This window comes from Heterocephalus glaber, unplaced genomic scaffold (genome assembly GCF_053883595.1).
Source record: "Heterocephalus glaber isolate CG9 unplaced genomic scaffold, H.glaber_assembly_v1.0 deba00001463, whole genome shotgun sequence".
Taxonomy (NCBI): Eukaryota; Metazoa; Chordata; class Mammalia; order Rodentia; family Bathyergidae; genus Heterocephalus; species Heterocephalus glaber.
This window is the reverse complement of record NW_028258310.1, coordinates 18,995,612-19,014,999: the sequence shown is the minus strand read 5'-3', so window position 1 is coordinate 19,014,999 and position 19,388 is coordinate 18,995,612. Positions and strand designations below refer to the sequence as shown.

Genomic DNA, 19,388 nt, shown 5'->3' with positions numbered 1-19,388 from the left:
TCAATTCTTTGCTTTTATCTCTCAGACAAATTTTGTTCAATATAAGTTGATATACACGTGTTTTGATATACATGTTGTGGCAACAGTTGAAAATAATTTGTGTATATTTTAATGGTGACACAATACAATATAACTCTAATAGCCATAGGTGGTTGTTCCATTTGCTTTCAAAAGACTTAGACAAGATTGTTCAAAACCCCCCTTTTTTTGCTCAACCTTTTTCAGCCTTCCATTATTTTATTTCTATTATCATTCATTCGATTAAAATCAGTTACCCACCATACATATTGAGTTACCTATTGCATACATTTACATCCCAAATTACTATACCTCAATTACTTCAATTCCCATCATGATTTCAGTGTAATATTCATATATAGGGAAATAATATAGACTATTGGAGTATTCCTTTTGTGGTTTTGTATTGGAGAGTAATCATTTACCCTGTAAATTTTAAGAATGAATTGATGCAATATAAAGACTAAGATATAGCCAGTTAATTTTGAGGTATGAAGAGGAGGGACTTGGAAGGATATATCATATCTTAACTTCACCGTAGAGTCACTTTTCTTGAATAAATACTCCTTGAATTAGAAGAATATGGAGAAATAATTTTATAGAGTGTTGACATTATCAGGAAGAGGAGATATCTGAGGATTGGTACAAATTGCATAACATAACAAAATAATTTTCAGTAGTATTGATGTTCTCTAATATACGTGATATAAAACAATATTAGAGATGTTTGGGTAAGAATCACAGGAACCAGTAGAAAAAATTAAAATATCAACATATCACAGCTAATAAAAAAACAAATTTGTGAAATCAGCAGATTGTGAGGTTCTGGGGGCCAGACCTCTGTCTTATTTTGCAATACTTAGCTATAGGTAAGAGCTCAGTGTATGTAGAATGGTGAAAGAGTATACCAGTATATGTAGACTTTTATTAAAACCGTGCTATTTCTAACAATTGGAAATCAAGAGGAAAAAAATACTTGAAACGTGGCTTTGCAGTTTATTGTTTAACATATTAACATAAAAATACATCATCTTTTAGTTGGTTGTACTTACCCTAATCCCACTGGTTAAACTGGAAAGCAGAGGCTGCAGTTTCCTAGCGTGCACTCTGGGCGCCGCTGTTGGCCAAAGACCAGAGCTTGGCGCTCGCGGTCTTCTCGCGCAGCCGCACCGCGCTTTCCAGGGCGGCCCTCTCACACTCGCCAGGGCGAGCCCTTAGACCTCTTCCTACTGCAAGAAAGAAGAACTTTTCCCGGACTGGGACTGAGAGCTAAAGCCCATTCGGAACTCCGAATATCTGCAACACAGCGCTTGTGCGTGACCCCGCGTCTCCAGGCTGGTGAGCAGGCTGAGCGAGCAGGAGGGATGGGGAGCGGCGCTGTGCAGAGGCGCAGGGCTGAGAGGCGGCCAGTGCTCTTTCCCTTGCTGCTGTCTTTGTTCAGCCCGGCGCTCTCAGAGCAGATCCGCTACAGGATGCCTGAGGAAATGCCCACGGGCTCGGTAGTGGGGAATCTCGCCAAGGACCTGGGGTTCAGCGTCCAGGAGTTGCCGGCCCGGAAACTGCGCATCGGTTCGGAGAAACCGTACTTCACAGTGAGCGCGGAGAGCGGGGAGCTGCTTGTGAGCAGTAGGCTAGACAGGGAGCGGGTATGTGGGAAGAGGCCGGCATGCGTCCTGGAATTGGAGGCTGTGGCTGAAGACCCACTGAACTTTTATCATGTGAGTGTGGAGATCGAGGACATTAATGACCACTCGCCAGAATTCACGCATATTTCCTTTGAGCTGCAAATAAGTGAGTCCGCACAGCCGGGTACACGATTCATATTAGAAGTAGCAGAAGATGCAGATATCGGCTTAAATTCCCTACAGAATTATAAGCTGTCTCCTAACCCTAGTTTCTCCCTGATAAATAAGGAGAAACAAGATGGTAGCAAATACCCAGAACTAGTATTGGACAAAACCCTAGACCGGGAACAACAGAGTTACCATCGTTTAGTCCTGACTGCCTTAGATGGTGGAAATCCACCCCTTAGTGGTACCACTGAGCTCCGAATCCAGGTCACTGATGCCAATGATAATTCCCCTGTATTCAGCCAGGAAGTCTACAGAGTCAGTGTTCCAGAAAACATGGCCCCGGGCACCAGCGTGTTGCAGGTGTCAGCCACTGACCAGGATGAAGGTGTCAACTCAGAAATTACTTACTCCTATCAGAGAACTGGGCAAGTCTTTAGTCTGAATTCAAAAAGTGGAGAAATTATATTGCAAAAGACACTGGATTTCGAAGAAATTAAAGAATATTCTCTAGTGGTGGAAGGGCGTGATGGTGGAGGGCTGGTTGCACAATGTACAGTTGATATTAGCATTCAAGACGAAAATGACAACAGCCCAGAAATTACATTTCATTCTCTTCTGGAAATGATTCTGGAAAACACAGTACCGGGAACACTAATTGCTTTGATCAAAATACATGACCAGGATTCTGGGGGAAATGGAGAGGTTAATTGTCAGCTAGAAGGTAAAGTTCCTTTTAAAATAATCTCTTCGTCCAAAAATTCATACAAGTTGGTAACAGACAGCAACTTGGACCACGAGCTGACTCCAGAGTACAATGTTACCATCACTGCCACCGACAGGGGCAAACCGCCCCTCTCCTCCAGCAAAAGCGTCACCCTTTACATTGCTGACGTCAATGACAACGCTCCGGTTTTCAACCAGTTGTCCTACTTGGTATATGTAGCAGAGAACAACCCATCTGGAGTGTCTATCGCGCAAGTCAGCGCCTCCGACCCTGACCTGGGACCCAATGGCCAGGTCTCTTACTCCATCGTGGCCAGCGACCTGGAGCCTAGAACGCTGCTGTCCTACGTGTCCGTGAGCGCACAGAGCGGAGTGGTGTTCGCGCAGCGCGCCTTCGACCACGAACAGCTGCGCGCCTTCGAGCTGACACTGCAGGCCCGCGACCAGGGCTCGCCCGCTCTCAGCGCCAACGTGAGCCTGCGCGTGCTGGTGGGAGACCGCAACGACAACGCGCCGCGGGTGCTGTATCCCGCGCTGGGGCCCGACAGCTCGGCCCTCTTCGACACGGTGCCGCGCGCCGCCGAGCCCGGCTACCTGGTCACCAAGGTGGTGGCGGTGGACGCTGACTCGGGACACAATGCCTGGCTGTCCTACCACGTGCTGCAGGCCAGCGACCCCGGGCTCTTCAGCCTGGGGCTGCGCACGGGCGAAGTGCGCACAGCGCGTGCCTTGGGTGACAAGGACTCTGCCCGGCACCGCCTGCTGGTCGCTGTGCGTGATGGTGGGCAGCCTCCTCTTTCGGCCACCGCCACGCTGCACCTTGTTTTCGCGGACAGCCTGCAGGAGGTGCTGCCGGACCTCAGGGAAGACCCTGTGGCCTCTGACTCCCAGGCCGAGCTGCAGTTCTACCTAGTAGTGGCTTTGGCCTTGATCTCAGTGCTCTTCCTTCTCGCTGTGATTCTAGCAATTGCTGTGCGCCTGAGACGCTCCTCCAGCCCTACCGACTGGGGCTGCTTTCAGCATCGTCTCTGTTCCAAGCCTGGTCCTGTAGTTCCCCCCAACTACAACGAAGGGACATTGCCTTACTCTTTCAATCTATGCGTTGAGCATATAGGAAATACAGAGTTTAATTTCCAAAAATGTAGTGATCCACTGAGTTCAGGACAAGACCTCCTTTGCGGTGATTCCTCTGGAGCCTTGTTTCCACTTTGTAATTCCAGTGAGTCAACTTCTCATCCTGAGACTCTGACACCGGTGAGTTCCATTTCCCTCTTTACTCCTGTCATCCATCCAATTGTCTATATTTATGTGAAAATACGATACATTGTCTGCTGTAGTGAGTTGTGTATGGAAAGTTATAAACATTCAGATAGCCACATTTCCTTTCTTCATGGGGAGGGGTGATTTATGAGTGAGTATGTGACATTCTGGAGAAAATGAAAAGGTTACATATTTCCAAAGTAGGGAGTCACACAGATTTACATAGTTCTAAGTGTGTGCTCTTTCCTATCAGCAAAAGGACTGGACAATTTGTCTCTCTTTTTTTGAAAGCCAATGAAACCCTTTAATTGCCTCATTCTTGAACATATACTTAAATTTCATTTTATATAAGCAAATATTAAGTTTAGAGTAGGTAACCATTTAATTCATCATTTAAAGAAACAAAAATCCTACTAATTTCTTTGACAGTTCCTTTCCTTTCTTGTGTTTATTCCTTAAGTATAGTCCCTCCATGGTCCTTATGTCTTTCATTTTTATGTCTATTATGTAATGAATTTATAGAGAATGGGTTCCAGCAGCTCAGTGTCCTTTCCCTTTAGTCCTCACAAACTGGTATACTGGCCAGAACAAGCTTCAGTTGAACCCAGGTACCTTTCTCTTTGGATTTCTTCTTTTTGTGATCATTTCCCTTCACATGTTTAAAAAAGCTATCTGAGGGGCCTGGGATTTAGCTCAGTGGTTCCGCCACCTGTCTCAAAAGCACAAGGTCCAGAGTTTGATCCCCAGTACCAAAAAAAAAAAAAAGCTATCTGAGCTCTCAGAGTATACAGTACACAATTAATTCTCTTGGCAATAGAGTCTTGCCCTTAACTTGCCTGTTTGTAACAATGTTCACACCATTCTGGGTGACACTGTAGGTTCTTCCAGATGTCTTTTTCAATACTATCCATTCCCTTGATGTCTACAATATCAGCCTTCCTGTAGATTCACATATATCTCACCAAAGGAACAACTCTATATTTTCTAAAAGGCCTAAAGAACATACATCAGGGGCCTCTCATCTTTCGCTTTGAGTTCATCCTTTTGGGGAATTAGTGGAAGATGGCAGTTCTGGACAAAACAGACCTGGTTCCATATACTTAACTAATGGATTTATGATTTATTGACTCCACCTAAAAATGTGTGAAAAATACTATGTTGGTTTATGTGTATAAAAAAGACAGGGACTCACTGAATTTATTAGATCCAAAACACTTTCAGATTTTCTTGGATGCAGAATCCTGTAGAAAAAGAAATATTGGGACTGGTCATGCAGCTTCATGGTAGAGCATGAGCTTGGTATGGTCAAGGCCCTGCGTTTAATCCCCAAGACAGGGAGAAGAGGGAAGCAGGAAGAGAGAGAAAGAAGGGGAGGAGGGTGGAGGAGAGAAAAAGCAAATTCTACCACCTCCCTTTCTGTTTCCTGACATATATTCTTTGAAGAAGGGAAGGTAGAATAGTCACTAGATTTCTCTTATCATTTTGAATCCTAAACATAAAAGACTAGGTGTTTTCTCATCATTCTCTTAGGAAGGAAGGAGAATCCTGAATTTTTCTGTTTCCTAAAGCAAAGACTATTAGGCTGGTGTTCTTATAAAGTTATCCTTACACAGTGTAAGTCTTTTGCATGGTTTCCCTTGCCTGTCACCTCTCAGCCTTTTGGCTAAGATCAAGTGTCGTTTCCCTTGGCATGTGATACACCAAATAGCTTCTTTACAAACTGCTGAAAAAGACTTTTATAAAATCACTTACTTTTTACTTTTGAGTACTAATCATTTGTTCTATATTTTATATTCTTTTTCCTAAATTGTTCATAAGTTTAAATGACTCAGAATAAGAAGTGTAAGAGTACTTTAAAATTGCATGATTTATTTTTTACTTTTCTTGAATTTGTGAGAATGTGTGTGTGGCTCAGAATTTGATCCCTAGCACTGCAAAACTAATAATAATAATTTCTTGATTGAGGATTAAAGTGGAAATTTGATTTTCCTAGTAAGTTCCTTTGAATCTTCCAGATGCCTCAAGCTGTGCATCTATCATGTATTCATCAAACAGAAATCTAACCTTTTTATGAAATAGCAGAAGTTTAAATAATGACAAGATATAAATTTTTAGAACCTTAATCTTGACAATAAAATTTAACAACGCTAGGTAAGAAAATCTATATTGACTAATTAAAATTATTTTTATGACCCCAAATTTTAAATGAAACCTTTCTTCTGGAATTTTACCATCAAAATATATTGACCTTATAAAATAATTTAAAGTGAAATATCTATCCAAATATATTCATTTGATATAATTATACAATATATTACATAACATGTACAAGGGCAAAAGAAAAATATGAAAATACAAATTTTCAAAGAGAATTGCATCTTAATTACTTCTGAAGATTGATAAAGATATAGACAGAAAAGAAGCATCATTTAAAAATTATAACAGCTGGGCATGGTAGCACACACTTGTAATCCCAGCACTCAGGAGGCTGAGGCAGGAGGATCATCATGTGTTTGAGGCCTGCCTGGGCTACACAGTAAGTTCAAGGGCAGCCCGAACTACATAGCAAAACCCAGTCTCAAAAAAATAAAAGAAAAAATTATAATCATTTTACATATGCTCACAGAGAGGGTAAGATTCTACCAAAAATAAATTAGGTAGACATTAAGCAAAAAAGGAAAATCTGGTGATTTAATAATTACAGAAATTTCATTCCACTTCATTTACAACTCATATATCTACAAATGGTACTTGCTTTTAAACTGTGAATGCAAAAAACATTTAGACAAATCTAAAATCCTAGTTAGAAGAGAATAGTGGGGGGTTTTTTAAATCAACCATCTACAGTCAAATGTGTATATTTTGCTGGGTGCAATGGCTTGGGCCTGTAATGCCAGCTACTGCGAAGGCTGAGGCAGCAACATTAGAAGCTCAAGAGTAGAGACTAGCTGGAGCAATACTGCGAGACCCCATCTCCAAAAAAGAAAAAAAAGAAAGAAAGAAAGATAAGAAAAGTTTGAGTATCTCAGTTGGTGTAGTAACGCTTTAGGACTCTGAGCGCCGCTGTTCACCAACTAAGAAAAACAGCGCTCCCGATCTGCATCTACGTAAACCCCCTTACATCCCACAAACTGGATTCCAGGCTGCAACAAGATTCCACTCGACAGGCATTCCGGCTTTCCTCTGAGGAAAAGGATAACCCGACTTTGTAGGAGGAAAAGAAGAATCTAGAGTCTGCGTGCACAGAGAGCATTCTGAGAAAATTCCGTGGCAACGCACAATGGCTGCTCCAGCCAAACGCCAGCACTGCGGACGACTGGCCCTGCTGTGCGCGCTCCTGGGGACGCTGTGGGAGGCCAAGGCCAGTCTGCTCAGCTACTCAGTGCCTGAAGAGAGAGAGCAGGGATATATCGTGGGCAACATCTCCAAGGACCTGGGGCTGGAGCCCCGGGAGCTGGCGGAGAGCGGAGTCCGCATCGTCTCCAAAGGTAGGACGCAGCTTTTCTCTCTGAACCCGCTCAGCGGCAGCTTGGTCACCGCGGGCAGGATAGACCGGGAGGAGCTGTGCGCCCACAGCGCGCGGTGTCTGGTGAACCTTAAAGTCTTGGTTGAAGATAGAGTGAAGCTTTACGGAATAGAAATAGAAGTAACTGATATCAATGACAATGCGCCAAAATTTGAGGCAGAAAATCTGGCAGTAAAAATCAATGAAATCGCTTCTCCTGGAGCACGCTATCCACTCCCAGAAGCGGTTGACCCGGATGTGGGCGTGAACTCCTTACAGAGCTACCAGCTGAGCCCCAGTCACCACTTCTCTCTGGACCTCCAAACCGCAGATGATGGAACCATCAACCCAGAGCTGGTACTGGAGCGCACCCTGGACCGAGAGGAAGAGGCCATTCACCACCTGGTCCTCACCGCCTCGGATGGCGGCGACCCGCGCCGCTCCAGCACAGTGCACATCCAGGTGACCGTGTTGGATACAAATGACAATGCCCCGGTTTTTGCTCAACCGATTTACCGAGTGAAAGTCCTTGAGAACGTGCCCTGGGGCACCCTGCTGCTTACAGTAAGAGCCAGCGACCCGGATGAGGGAGCCAACGGAAAAGTGACGTACAAATTTCGGAAAATCAATGAAAAACAGTCTTCCTTGTTCCAGCTTAATGAAAACACTGGAGAAATAACAGTGGCAAGAAGTCTAGATTATGAAGAATGTTCGTTCTATGAAATGGAAATACAAGCTGAAGATGGTGGGGGATTGAAAGGGAGGACAAAGGTACTAATTATGGTAGAAGATGTAAATGACAACAGGCCCGAAGTGACCATTACATCTGTGTTTAGCCCAGTGAGGGAAGATGCTCCGCAGGGAACAGTAATCGTTCTTTTCAATGCTCATGACCAAGACTCTGGGAAGAATGGTCAAGTTGTCTGTTCCATCCAGGAGAATCTGTCTTTTAAATTAGAAAATTCAGTAGAAGACTATTATAGATTGTTGACTGCCCAAATTCTTGATCGAGAAAAGACCTCTGAGTATAATATTACAGTGATGGCAACCGACAGAGGAACCCCACCCCTATCCACAGAAGTTCATATCACCCTGTATGTGGCTGACATCAATGACAATCCACCTGCCTTCTCTCAATCTCTCTACACTGTCTACCTCCCTGAAAACAATCCAAGGGGCACCTCCATCTTCTCGGTGTCTGCCTATGACCCAGATGACAGTGAGAATGCCAGAGTTATTTATTCATTGGCAGAGGATACCATCCAGGGGGTTCCGCTCTCCTCCTGTGTGTCCATTAACTCTGACACTGGTGTGCTGTATGCGCTACGCTCCTTTGACTATGAGCAGTTTCAAAATCTGCAAATGCAGGTGAGGGCAAGCGACAATGGGAACCCACCACTCAGCAGCAATGTGTCACTGAGCCTGTTTATCCTGGACCAGAATGACAACGCTCCTGAGATTCTATATCCTGCTATCCCCACTGATGGTTCCACTGGTGTGGAGCTGGCGCCCCGCTCAGCAGAGCCTGGATACCTGGTGACCAAGGTGGTGGCAGTGGACAAAGACTCAGGACAGAATGCCTGGCTGTCCTACCGCTTACTCAAAGCCAGTGAGCCTGGGCTCTTCTCAGTGGGGCTGCACACAGGAGAGGTGCGCTCTGCAAGGGCCCTGTTGGACAGAGATGCCCTCAAGCAGAGCCTTGTGGTGGCTGTCCAGGACCATGGCCAGCCCCCTCTCTCTGCCATTGTCACACTTACTGTGGCTGTGGCTGACAGCATCCCAGATGTCCTGGCTAACCTGGGCAACATCCAGATTCCTGCTAACCCTGATGACTCAGACCTTACACTCTACCTAGTGGTGGCGGTGGCCATTGTCTCCTGTGTCTTCCTGGCCTTTGTCCTTGTGTTGCTGGCACTCAGGTTGCAGCGTTGGCACTCTTCAAGACTTCTGCAGGTAGAAAGTGACAGGCTGCCTGGAATGACCACTTCACAGTTTGTGGGCATGGAGGGGGTACAGGCTTTCCTGCAGACCTATTCCCAGGAGTTTTCTTTAACAGCTGACTCTAGGAAGAGCCACCTGATCTTCCCTCAGCCCAACTATGCAGATGCACTCATCAGCCAGGAGAGCTGTGGGAAAAATGAGCCTTTGTGCAGTTCAGTTGATTCCAAGTTACCTGTTGAAGACACTCCTTTGGTTCCTGTGAGTTGCATTTTTTGATTTACATCTATAACAGTTAGCTTTCTCATAAAGTGTTCCTATTTAAGGTAGCACTAGTTGATATCAATATATTTCTAACCATTTAATCTTTCAATGAGCCTAATTTCTGCCCCAACATCTAAAGGAGGGATTTATTGGTTTTGTCACCAACATAACCAAAGTTAGTAAGTTTTACTTTCTCCTAATAATTAATCTAGTGTCAACAGAAACCATTCTTCCTGGGACAGTTTTCATTATCCTGCATGGATGTGGCCTTTTTGAGAGGCTTTGCTTGTTAGTTGCAGTGATTCACTACTGATTCTCCACTTGGGTATCTCTTCTGAAGTTTATTGATTATTGTTGATTATTACTGTTGATTATTGTCGATTATCTGCAGTTTATTGATTATTGTTATCTTCAGTGCCCCATTGTAAAATTCTTACTCCTAAAATCATTTCTATAGCTTTATACTATTTTATACATGTAAATTAATAGGAAAGTAGATGCTTTTTTCTTCAAAAACCAACTGGGAGCCCAGATTCACTGCTTCCACTCTTCTGTTTCTATAACAGCGAAATATGCCACTGAACTGATGTTTTTCAAATGGTAATCCTGTAGAGATGGTTTGAATTTTAAGATCTTTTCTGGGGATAATCAATTTCTAAACCCTAGTAAAGCATTTTTATTATTTTAGTGGTGAAAAGTATAGCATCCTTTATGCTCATTTCCTTAATGGTTTTAATTTCCTAAAGCTGTAATGCAAACTTATGAAAAATAGTTTAACAGTCATCTTTCCTAAGGTATATGCTTGCTTAAGACAACTTTCTAAGACTGAACACTGTGAAAGGACAAAAGAAAAGGAGTTAAAATTATTCTTCAGGGCCGGGGATTTAGCTCAGTGGTTCCACCACCTGCCTCGAAAGTGCAAGGACTCAAGTTCAATCCCCAGTCCCTCCCCCCCAAAAAAGAATAAAATTATTCTCTTCAGCTCTATATTATTTCGAGCTCAATTCTTCCTTTGATAAAAGCTAGAAATGTACCGGGGTATGGGATATGAGTAAGGAAAATATTCTCAGGAAATTCTAGGGGAAGTCTAAAAATGTTTCACTGGCTTTTAGCTATAAGGGAATAAATTATGTATTATTGAATGTGATTTGAAATATAATGCTAGTTTTCAAGTAATAAATTGCATTCCAAGAGACATGGAAAATAAGCTTTGAAGCTGACTCAAAAGTCTAAACATGTGGTCCATAATAACTTCTGGCAGGAATTTCCATGGATATAGAGTAATATTTTATTTGTTTTCATAAGTACTTTTTCAAATTTCTACTTTTTACTTATAAGAAAGTAAGAACTAATATATCTGGAAACCCATCAGTGAGGTAGACATTTTAATTACTTTCAACACTTTTTTCCTTAAGCTAATAGGAAAAACTAAAGCATCATTCAGAGTCATACTTTTGAGACAGTCTTGATAAGTAGCTCAGGCTGTCCTCAAACTCCTTATGTAGCCCAGGCTGGCCTTGAACTTTCAGCAATCCTCCTGCTTCACGCTCCTGAGTGCAGGGATTACAGGCATGGCCACCACACCCAGCATCAGGGTCATATTTAAATCATACAGGAAGAAAATTGTCATTTAAATTTATGTCCTGTATGTTTAGTATTCATACATATTTTTAAAATCTGTGTTAATCTGGAGAAAATATAATACCACAGATACAAATTTATGTCATGGTAACTACTATTCTACAAAAATGTCACTTGTCTCTTCAACCAGAACATGATAACACTGGATGGATGACTGGGTAGAATATGGAAATTGCTGGATTCTAGTTTTCTTTAACTGTGTAGGACTTACTATCCATCGGTAACAGATTATAGGCCATTAATACAATGAAAGATAAGATTTTTATTTTAATGCCTCATCTTCAAAAGTCTTCATTGAAATGACATTTTGGCTTTGCCTCAGTGTTTGGGGAGTGCAGTATATTTTAAATAAAGATTGGCTTTGTGGTAACCATTGTTGAAGCTGGTGGATGGGTGTGTGAAGGTTTACAATATAATACATACCCTATACTAAAAGTTTAAAATTACTAATAATAAATTTCTTTAAGACACGAAAAAAGTATCCACTGTGAAGATACTATGAAGAGAATAGAATGTGTGGCAATTACATATCGGTAGCTGCATTATGAAAGGGTAATATATATAAATTTTGGAAATAAAAGATTTCAAAACTAGACAGTCTGCAGTCCCACACAGAGCCTCTGGGCGCCGCTGTCGGCCAGTGCAGAGCAAGCTCGACGTCCCAGATCCTTCAGCCTCTAGCCTAGGATTTCCTGCGCAGCCACCAACACTCACAGAAGGAAACCCTCTCACCCTGAGAGACTCTGGGCTGCGCACACCCGGCCCCGAACACAGGGATTCCCGGCCCGAAACCGGGCTCTGCCTGGCCCCGGACTAACGCTCTTCCACCGCGGTCGAGTGCACTTTCTCCAAGTGCGAAGAGGGGACCGAGAAGCCCAGCGAGCAATGGGAGGGAGCTGCGCGCAGAGGCGACGCGCCGGCCGCGGGCAGGTACTGTTTCCCCTCCTGCTGCCTTTGTTCTACCCGGCGCTCTGCGAGCCCATCCGCTACTCCATTCCCGAGGAGCTGGCCAAGGGCTCGGTGGTGGGGAACCTCGCCCGGGATCTAGGGCTGAGTGTCCAGGATGTGTCGGCTCGAAAGCTGCGCGTTAGCGCGGAGAAGCTGCACTTCAGCGTAGACGCGGAGAGCGGGGACTTACTGGTGAAGGACCGCGTAGACCGCGAGCAGATATGCAAAGGGAGGAGAAGATGCGAGCTGCAGTTGGAAGCCGTGGTGGAAAATCCCTTAAATATTTTTCATATCGTTGTGGCCATTGAAGATATTAATGACCACGCTCCTCAATTCGATAAAAAGGAAATACATTTAGAAGTTGTTGAATCTGTATCCCCTGGTGCACGAATATCCCTTGACCCTGCCACTGACCCCGACATAAACCTAAACTCAATTAAGGACTATCAGTTAAGCCCCAACCCTTATTTCTCATTAATGGTTAGAGTGAATTCCGATGGTGAAAAGTACCCAGAGTTATCACTGGAGAAACTCTTAGACAGGGAAGAGCAGCGATCTCATCGCTTGATTTTGACTGCCCTGGACGGAGGGGACCCGCCACGAAGTGCTACTGCTCAAATAGAAATCTTTGTAAAGGATATAAATGACAACCCGCCAAAGTTCACCAAAGATGAATATAGAATAAGTCTTAGTGAAAATCTGACCCCGGGATCTTCTGTGTTGCAAGTAACAGCCACTGATGAGGACGAGGGCATCAATGCAGAGATAAACTACTACTTCCGGAGCGCCCTCCAGAGCACAAAGGACGTGTTCTTTTTGGATGAGAAAACAGGTATGATTAAGAATAACCAGTCATTGGATTTTGAAGATGTAGAAAGATACACCATGGTAGTGGAAGCTAAGGACGGAGGTGGTCTCTCTACCCAGTGTAAAGTAATCATAGAAATCCTAGATGAAAATGACAACAGCCCTGAAATAGTCATTACTTCTCTCTCCGATCAGATCTTGGAGGATTCCCCTCCTGGAATGGTTGTTGCCCTCTTCAAAACATGGGACCGGGATTTTGGAGAAAATGGAGAAGTTACTTGTGCTATAGAAAGAGACCTTCCTTTCAAGATCTATTCTTCTTCTAAAAATTACTACAAGATAGTGACAGATGGAGCTCTGGACCGAGAACAGGACCCGGAGTACAATATCACCATCATTGCCACCGACCGAGGAAAGCCACCCCTTTCTACCAGTACCTACATCACTCTGCACCTAACCGACGTCAACGACAATGCACCCGTTTTCCACCAGGCCTCCTACGTAGTCCACGTGGCTGAGAACAACCCTCCTGGGGTCTCCATCGCTCAAGTCAGAGCCTCTGACCCTGACCTGGGACCCAACGGCCAGGTCTCCTACTCCATCGTGGCCAGCGACCTGGAGCCTAGAACGCTGCTGTCCTACGTGTCCGTGAGCGCACAGAGCGGAGTGGTGTTCGCGCAGCGCGCCTTCGACCACGAGCAGCTGCGCGCCTTCGAGCTGACACTGCAGGCCCGCGACCAGGGCTCGCCCGCTCTCAGCGCCAACGTGAGCCTGCGCGTGCTGGTGGGAGACCGCAACGACAACGCGCCACGGGTGCTGTACCCCGCGCTGGGGCCCGACGGCTCGGCGCTCTTCGACACGGTGCCGCGCGCCGCCGAGCCCGGCTACCTGGTCACCAAGGTGGTGGCGGTGGACGCTGACTCGGGACACAATGCCTGGCTGTCCTACCACGTGCTGCAGGCCAGTGACCCCGGGCTCTTCAGCCTGGGGCTGCGCACGGGCGAGGTGCGCACAGCGCGTGCCTTGGGCGAGAAGGACGCTGCCCGGCACCGCCTGCTGGTCGCTGTGCGCGATGGTGGAAAACCGCCCCTCTCGGCCACAGCCACTCTGCTCCTGGTCTTCGCGGACAGCCTACAGGAGGTGCTGCCGGATCTCGCTGACCAGCCTGTTCCTTCTGACCCCCAGGGCGAGCTGCAGTTTTACCTGGTGGTGGCCTTGGCCTTGATCTCTGTGCTCTTCCTTCTCGCTGTGATTCTTGCCGTCGCCCTTCGCCTCAGACACTCCTCCAGCCCCATCGCCTGGGGATGCTTACAACATGGTGTCTATTCAAAATCGGAGCCTAGAATTCCCATCAACTATGAGGGGACTTTGCCTTATTCCTACAATCTGTGTGTTGCACAAATGGGAAAGACAGAATTTAATTTCCTAAAATGTAGTGCGCCCTTGAATTCCACTGAAGACATGGTTGGCAATAAGTCTCCTGGGGCGTTAATTCCACCTCACGTTGGGGATGATTTGACTTCCCATCCTGAGACTCTTACAGCGGTGAGTTTCACTTTTGTATCTAGTATTTCAGTTTCTCATATTTCACTGTAGTACTTCATTTTTCATATCTAGGCCCATATTGGAAAAATCATAGCTAATCATCATCTTGTCTTCTTAATGTTTACCTCATTATGGCTTTCAAGATTTATTTGGTTCATGCTGGGGGGGGCATAATCCCAGCACTCAGGAGGCTGAGGCAGGAGAATTGCCATGAGTTCAAGGCCAGCCTGGGCTACATACGTAATGAGTTAAAGGCCAGCCTGAACTACATAGCAAGATCCTGTCTCAAAAAAACAAAAGAACAACAAAAAGAAGAAGAGAAAGAAGAAGAAAGAAAAATTTTAAAAAAGATTTATTTCATAAATTGCTCTGTCATTGGGTGGAAAAAAATTGGAGCTCCCTTGTTAAGCTCCAATTAACAAGTAGAAGTAGTCTTGGCTTCTAACCTAATAACCTATCTATTCAAATTTGCTAAGCCTTAAAATGAATTTTCCATATACTGTTTTATATGTTTTAATGCTTTAAAATATTCAGGTATGCATTAAATATCCAAACAATTGCTCTTTTGAAAAAGCATTTATTGCAAATAATCTCTTTGATAACATTTGGCATTTTTCTTTATTGTAATACCTTTTCTAACTCTGAGCATCTGAGTGGAGAGAGCTAGCAGATCTATGATCTCTGAAACTGTATGCAAAATTGTTGATATATCCATTTTTATTGGTAGAGTAGTCAAAACTCCATATTCCAAGGTTTCTATTGTCCCCAAAGTTTAATACTAACTTCGCTACAGGGATTTTTTTTCTTCTACTTTTGGTCTTTCCGGTTGTGATCCTTTCCTTTCCTTGGAGTTCAAATTGTACTCTTTCTCAATCTTTTTACCATTCCCTTGCAAGATAAATTTCCATGAAAGCAAATTAAATGCTTTTCTCCTTTGCTCTCATTCTCATATTTAAGATCTTCAAAGGGAAAAAAGAAAATGTTGAAAGACTTCCATATTTGGTGACATAGTGACATAAATACTTCTGAACAACCTTCTTTCTATATAAAGAAGTGAAGCTCTAAATCCTTCATATTTGAGAAAAGAACTGTTATTGGACTGGTAGGCCTGCACAGCTGAAAGTGTGTGAATCACTTTACTTTGATCTTCCATGCAAACTCCCTAAGTGAAGAGATTATTTGTATTGGTATCAATGTCCTGACAAAACAAGTGATTGACATAAAAATGTATTTGTAAAAAATTTACAGCACAATGAGCCTATAATCCCAGTATTTGGGAGGTTGAGGCAGGATCACTGCAAGTTTGAGGCCAGCCTGGGCTACATAGTGAGTTCAAGGCCAGTCTGAACTACATAGTGAGACCCTGCCTCAAAAAAACAAAAACAAAACAAAACAAATCTACAGCACAAACCGGGGATGTGGCTCAGTGGTAGAGCACATGCCTAGCATGTGTGGGCATAGATTCGATCTTAAGCATGGAGGAAAAGACAAAAAAAGAGATCACTGTATCTAATTTTCTTTTAAAGTTTTTTTGCACTTGAAATTCCTAGTCATATTTCTCTTTCCATTACAACACAAACAGTTTCATAGGCAGCTACAATATATGTACATTTGAGTTTATAATTACCTATTCAATTCATTTATGTGGGTTACATTAACTCCTAATAACATATGGCTGTAAGAAAAAGTACATTTTTCAGAAAAGACTCACTGAGGCACAATGAAACTATTTTAGCAAAGAATATCTTCTGACTTCTCATACAATTTAAGCTAAACAAATTAAATAATCCAAAATAAAAACCTTCAAAATGACTTAGCTCATAAGCAGTATAATATAGTCTAAGAATGCCTATGCTAAACATAATTGGATTTTTACATCACAATTTCAAACAAAATTGTAAGATTTTTCTGCTATAGCTGCAAACTCATATGACATAAAATAAGCATTGTTTATATTTTAAGTGGATTCCTGTTGAGCAAATATGTTGTAAATGTATATTGAGTCCAACATTATCACATAATATATTATAGTATTTTCATTCCACTTTGTCTCACTCGCCAGTAAGAGACCGACCCACAAATAGTGATAAAGATATGAGGGAAGAAGAGCTAAAGGTGCAGCTCAGTGGTAAAGGGACCAAACTGAGGCTTTGGGTTTGATCCCAAAAAAGATGTGAGTGGAGAAACCAAAGAATCAATGTAAATAAGATGCTGCAACCTAGGATATATCGGTGGGTGCAGTAACTTTTTAGGACTCTGAGCGTCGCTGTTCACCTACTACGAGAGAAATAAACCCACACAGCTCGGTCCGGATTCTCCTGGCTCCAACTGTAGAAAAGCCCCACAATTCATACACACTGGCTCTTGGGTTGCAACGAAACTCCCTCCGGAATATAAGGCGTACAAGCTTCAGAGAATCCCTGCAATCTCAGAAAGAAAAAGGAACCAGTTGAAACATACGTGTCCAGGGAGAACTTGGGAAAATTCCGTAACCAGACAACAATGGCTGCTCGAAGGAATCGCCCCGACCGCACCAAGCTGGTCCTGCTCTGCCTTTTCCTGCGGATACTCTGGGAGTGCCGAGCCCAGGAGATCCGATACGCGGTTCCTGAGGAGATAGACAAAGGCTCGTTCGTGGGCAACATCTCCAAGGACCTGGGGCTGGAGCCCCGGGAGCTGGCGGAGCGCGGAGTCCGCATCGTCTCCAAAGGTAGGACGCAGCTTTTCTCTCTGAACCCGCTCAGCGGCGGCTTGGTCACCGCGGGCAGGATAGACCGGGAGGAGCTGTGCGCCCAGAGCGCGCGGTGTCTGGTGAGTTTTAACATCTTTGTTGAAGATAGGGTGAAACTTTTTAGAATAGAAATAGAAGTAACTGATATCAACGATAATGCCCCAAAATTCCAAGCAGAAAATCTGGATGTAAAAATCAATGAAAACGTCGCTCCAGGAATGCGTTTTCCTCTCCTGGAAGCCATTGATCCGGATGTGGGCGTGAATTCCCTACAGAGCTACCAGCTCAGCCCCAGTAAGCACTTCTCCTTAGGCGTGCAGAGTCCTGCCAAAGGCGTCAAGTACCCAGAGCTGGTGCTGGAGCGTGCTCTAGATCGGGAGGAAGAGGCCGTTCACCACTTGGTTCTCACCGCCTGTGACGGGGGTGTCCCTCTCAGATCTGGCACTATCCTCATCACTGTGACTGTCTTCGATACAAATGACAACGCTCCAGTCTTCACCTCGCCTGAATACCGCGTGAATGTTCCAGAGAACTTGCCTATAGGCACTCAGCTGCTAACAGTCACTGCCACGGACAAGGACGAAGGGGCCAATGGAGAAGTGACATACTCGTTCCGAAAATTACCTGACACACAGTTGTTGAAATTCCAACTAAACAAAAATACTGGAGAAATAAACATATCCGAAAGTCTAGATTATGAAGAAACAAGTTTCTATGAAATAGAAATACAAGCAGAAGATGGAGGAGCATATCTTGCAACTGCAAAAGTGTTGATTACAGTAGAAGATGTAAATGACAACAGTCCAGAGGTGACCATCATGTCTCTGTTTAGTCCAGTGACAGAAGATTCACCCCTGGGAACTTTCATAGCCCTTTTAAACGTGCACGATTTAGACTCTGGTCGGAATGGAGAGATAACCTGTTCCATTCCAGAGAATCTACCATTTAAGTTAGAAAAGTCTATTGACAGTTATTATAGAGTGGTGACTCACAGAATCCTTGACAGGGAACAAGTATCCTCTTACAACATTACAGTAACTGCCAAAGATGGTGGAAATCCACCTCTGTCAATGGAAACTCACTTTATCCTGCAAGTGGCAGACATCAACGACAACCCACCCACCTTCTCTCAAATCTCCTACTTTACCTATATCCCAGAGAACAATCCCAGGGGCGCCTCCATCTTCTCAGTGACAGCTCATGATCCAGACACCAAGGAGAATGGCCAGGTCATTTACTCTCTGGCTGAAGACACCATCCAAGGGACACCACTATCCTCTTACATATCCATCAACTCAGACACTGGCATTCTGTATGCACTCCAATCCTTCGACTATGAGCAGTTTCGTGAACTGCACCTACAGGTGACTGCCAGTGACAGTGGAAACCCTCCACTCAGCAGTAATGCATCACTGAGCCTGTTTGTGCTGGATCAGAATGACAACAGGCCCGAGATCCTGTATCCCATTGTCCCCACTGATGGGTCCACTGGAGTGGAGCTGGCACCCCGTTCTGCAGAACCTGGGTACCTGGTGACCAAGGTGGTGGCAGTGGACAGAGATTCTGGACAGAACGCCTGGCTGTCCTACCGCCTGCTGAAGGCCAGCGAGCCAGGACTTTTCTCAGTGGGGCTGCACACAGGGGAGGTGCGCACCACAAGGACCCTATTGGACAGAGATGCGCTCAAGCAGAGCCTCATGGTATCTGTGCAGGACCATGGCCAGCCCCCTCTTTCCTCAACTGTTATGCTCACTGTGGCGATAGCTGACAGCATCCCAGAAGTTCTGGCTGACTTAGGCAACCTCAAGCCTGCTCAGGAGTCCAACACATCCAACCTCACTCTGTACCTGGTGGTGGCTGTGGCCGCTGTCTCCTGTGTCTTTCTGGCCTTCGTCATCATGTTGCTGGCATTCAGACTTCGGCGCTGGCATAAGTCTCACAAGCTCCAGGCTTCTGGAGATGGATTGGCAGGCATACCTGCCTCCCACTTTGTGGGTGTGGATGGGGTGCAAGCTTTCCTGCAGACCTATTCCCACGAGGTGTCCCTCACTTCAGATTCAAGGAAGAGCCACCTGATCTTCCCACAGCCCAACTATGCTGATACGCTCATTAGCCAGGAGAGCTGTGAGAAAAAGGATCCTTTGTCTTTGTTAGATGATTCCAAGTTTCCTATAGAAGATACTCCCTTGGTTCCAGTGAGTTTTATTTTTACCTT

At 44.5% G+C, this 19,388-nt stretch overlaps 1 protein-coding gene across 17 annotated transcripts in view; it reads left to right on the top strand.

Annotated features, from left to right (window-relative positions):
* LOC101699484 (protocadherin gamma-C4) overlaps nt 1–19,388 on the top strand; it is a 168,266-nt gene that overhangs the window by 65,296 nt on the left and 83,582 nt on the right. For 2 of the 17 annotated variants that reach the window (XM_013075700.3, XM_087180481.1), the window contains exon 1: nt 9,524–14,442. The exons of 11 other annotated variants lie outside the window; for them this stretch is intronic. In XM_013075700.3, coding sequence (XP_012931154.2) covers nt 12,028–14,442 — 2,415 coding nt within the window. In that variant the 5' untranslated portion in view covers nt 9,524–12,027. 4 more of the 17 variants (XM_087180482.1, XM_087180484.1, XM_021266118.2 and 1 more) reach the window with 4 other exon arrangements.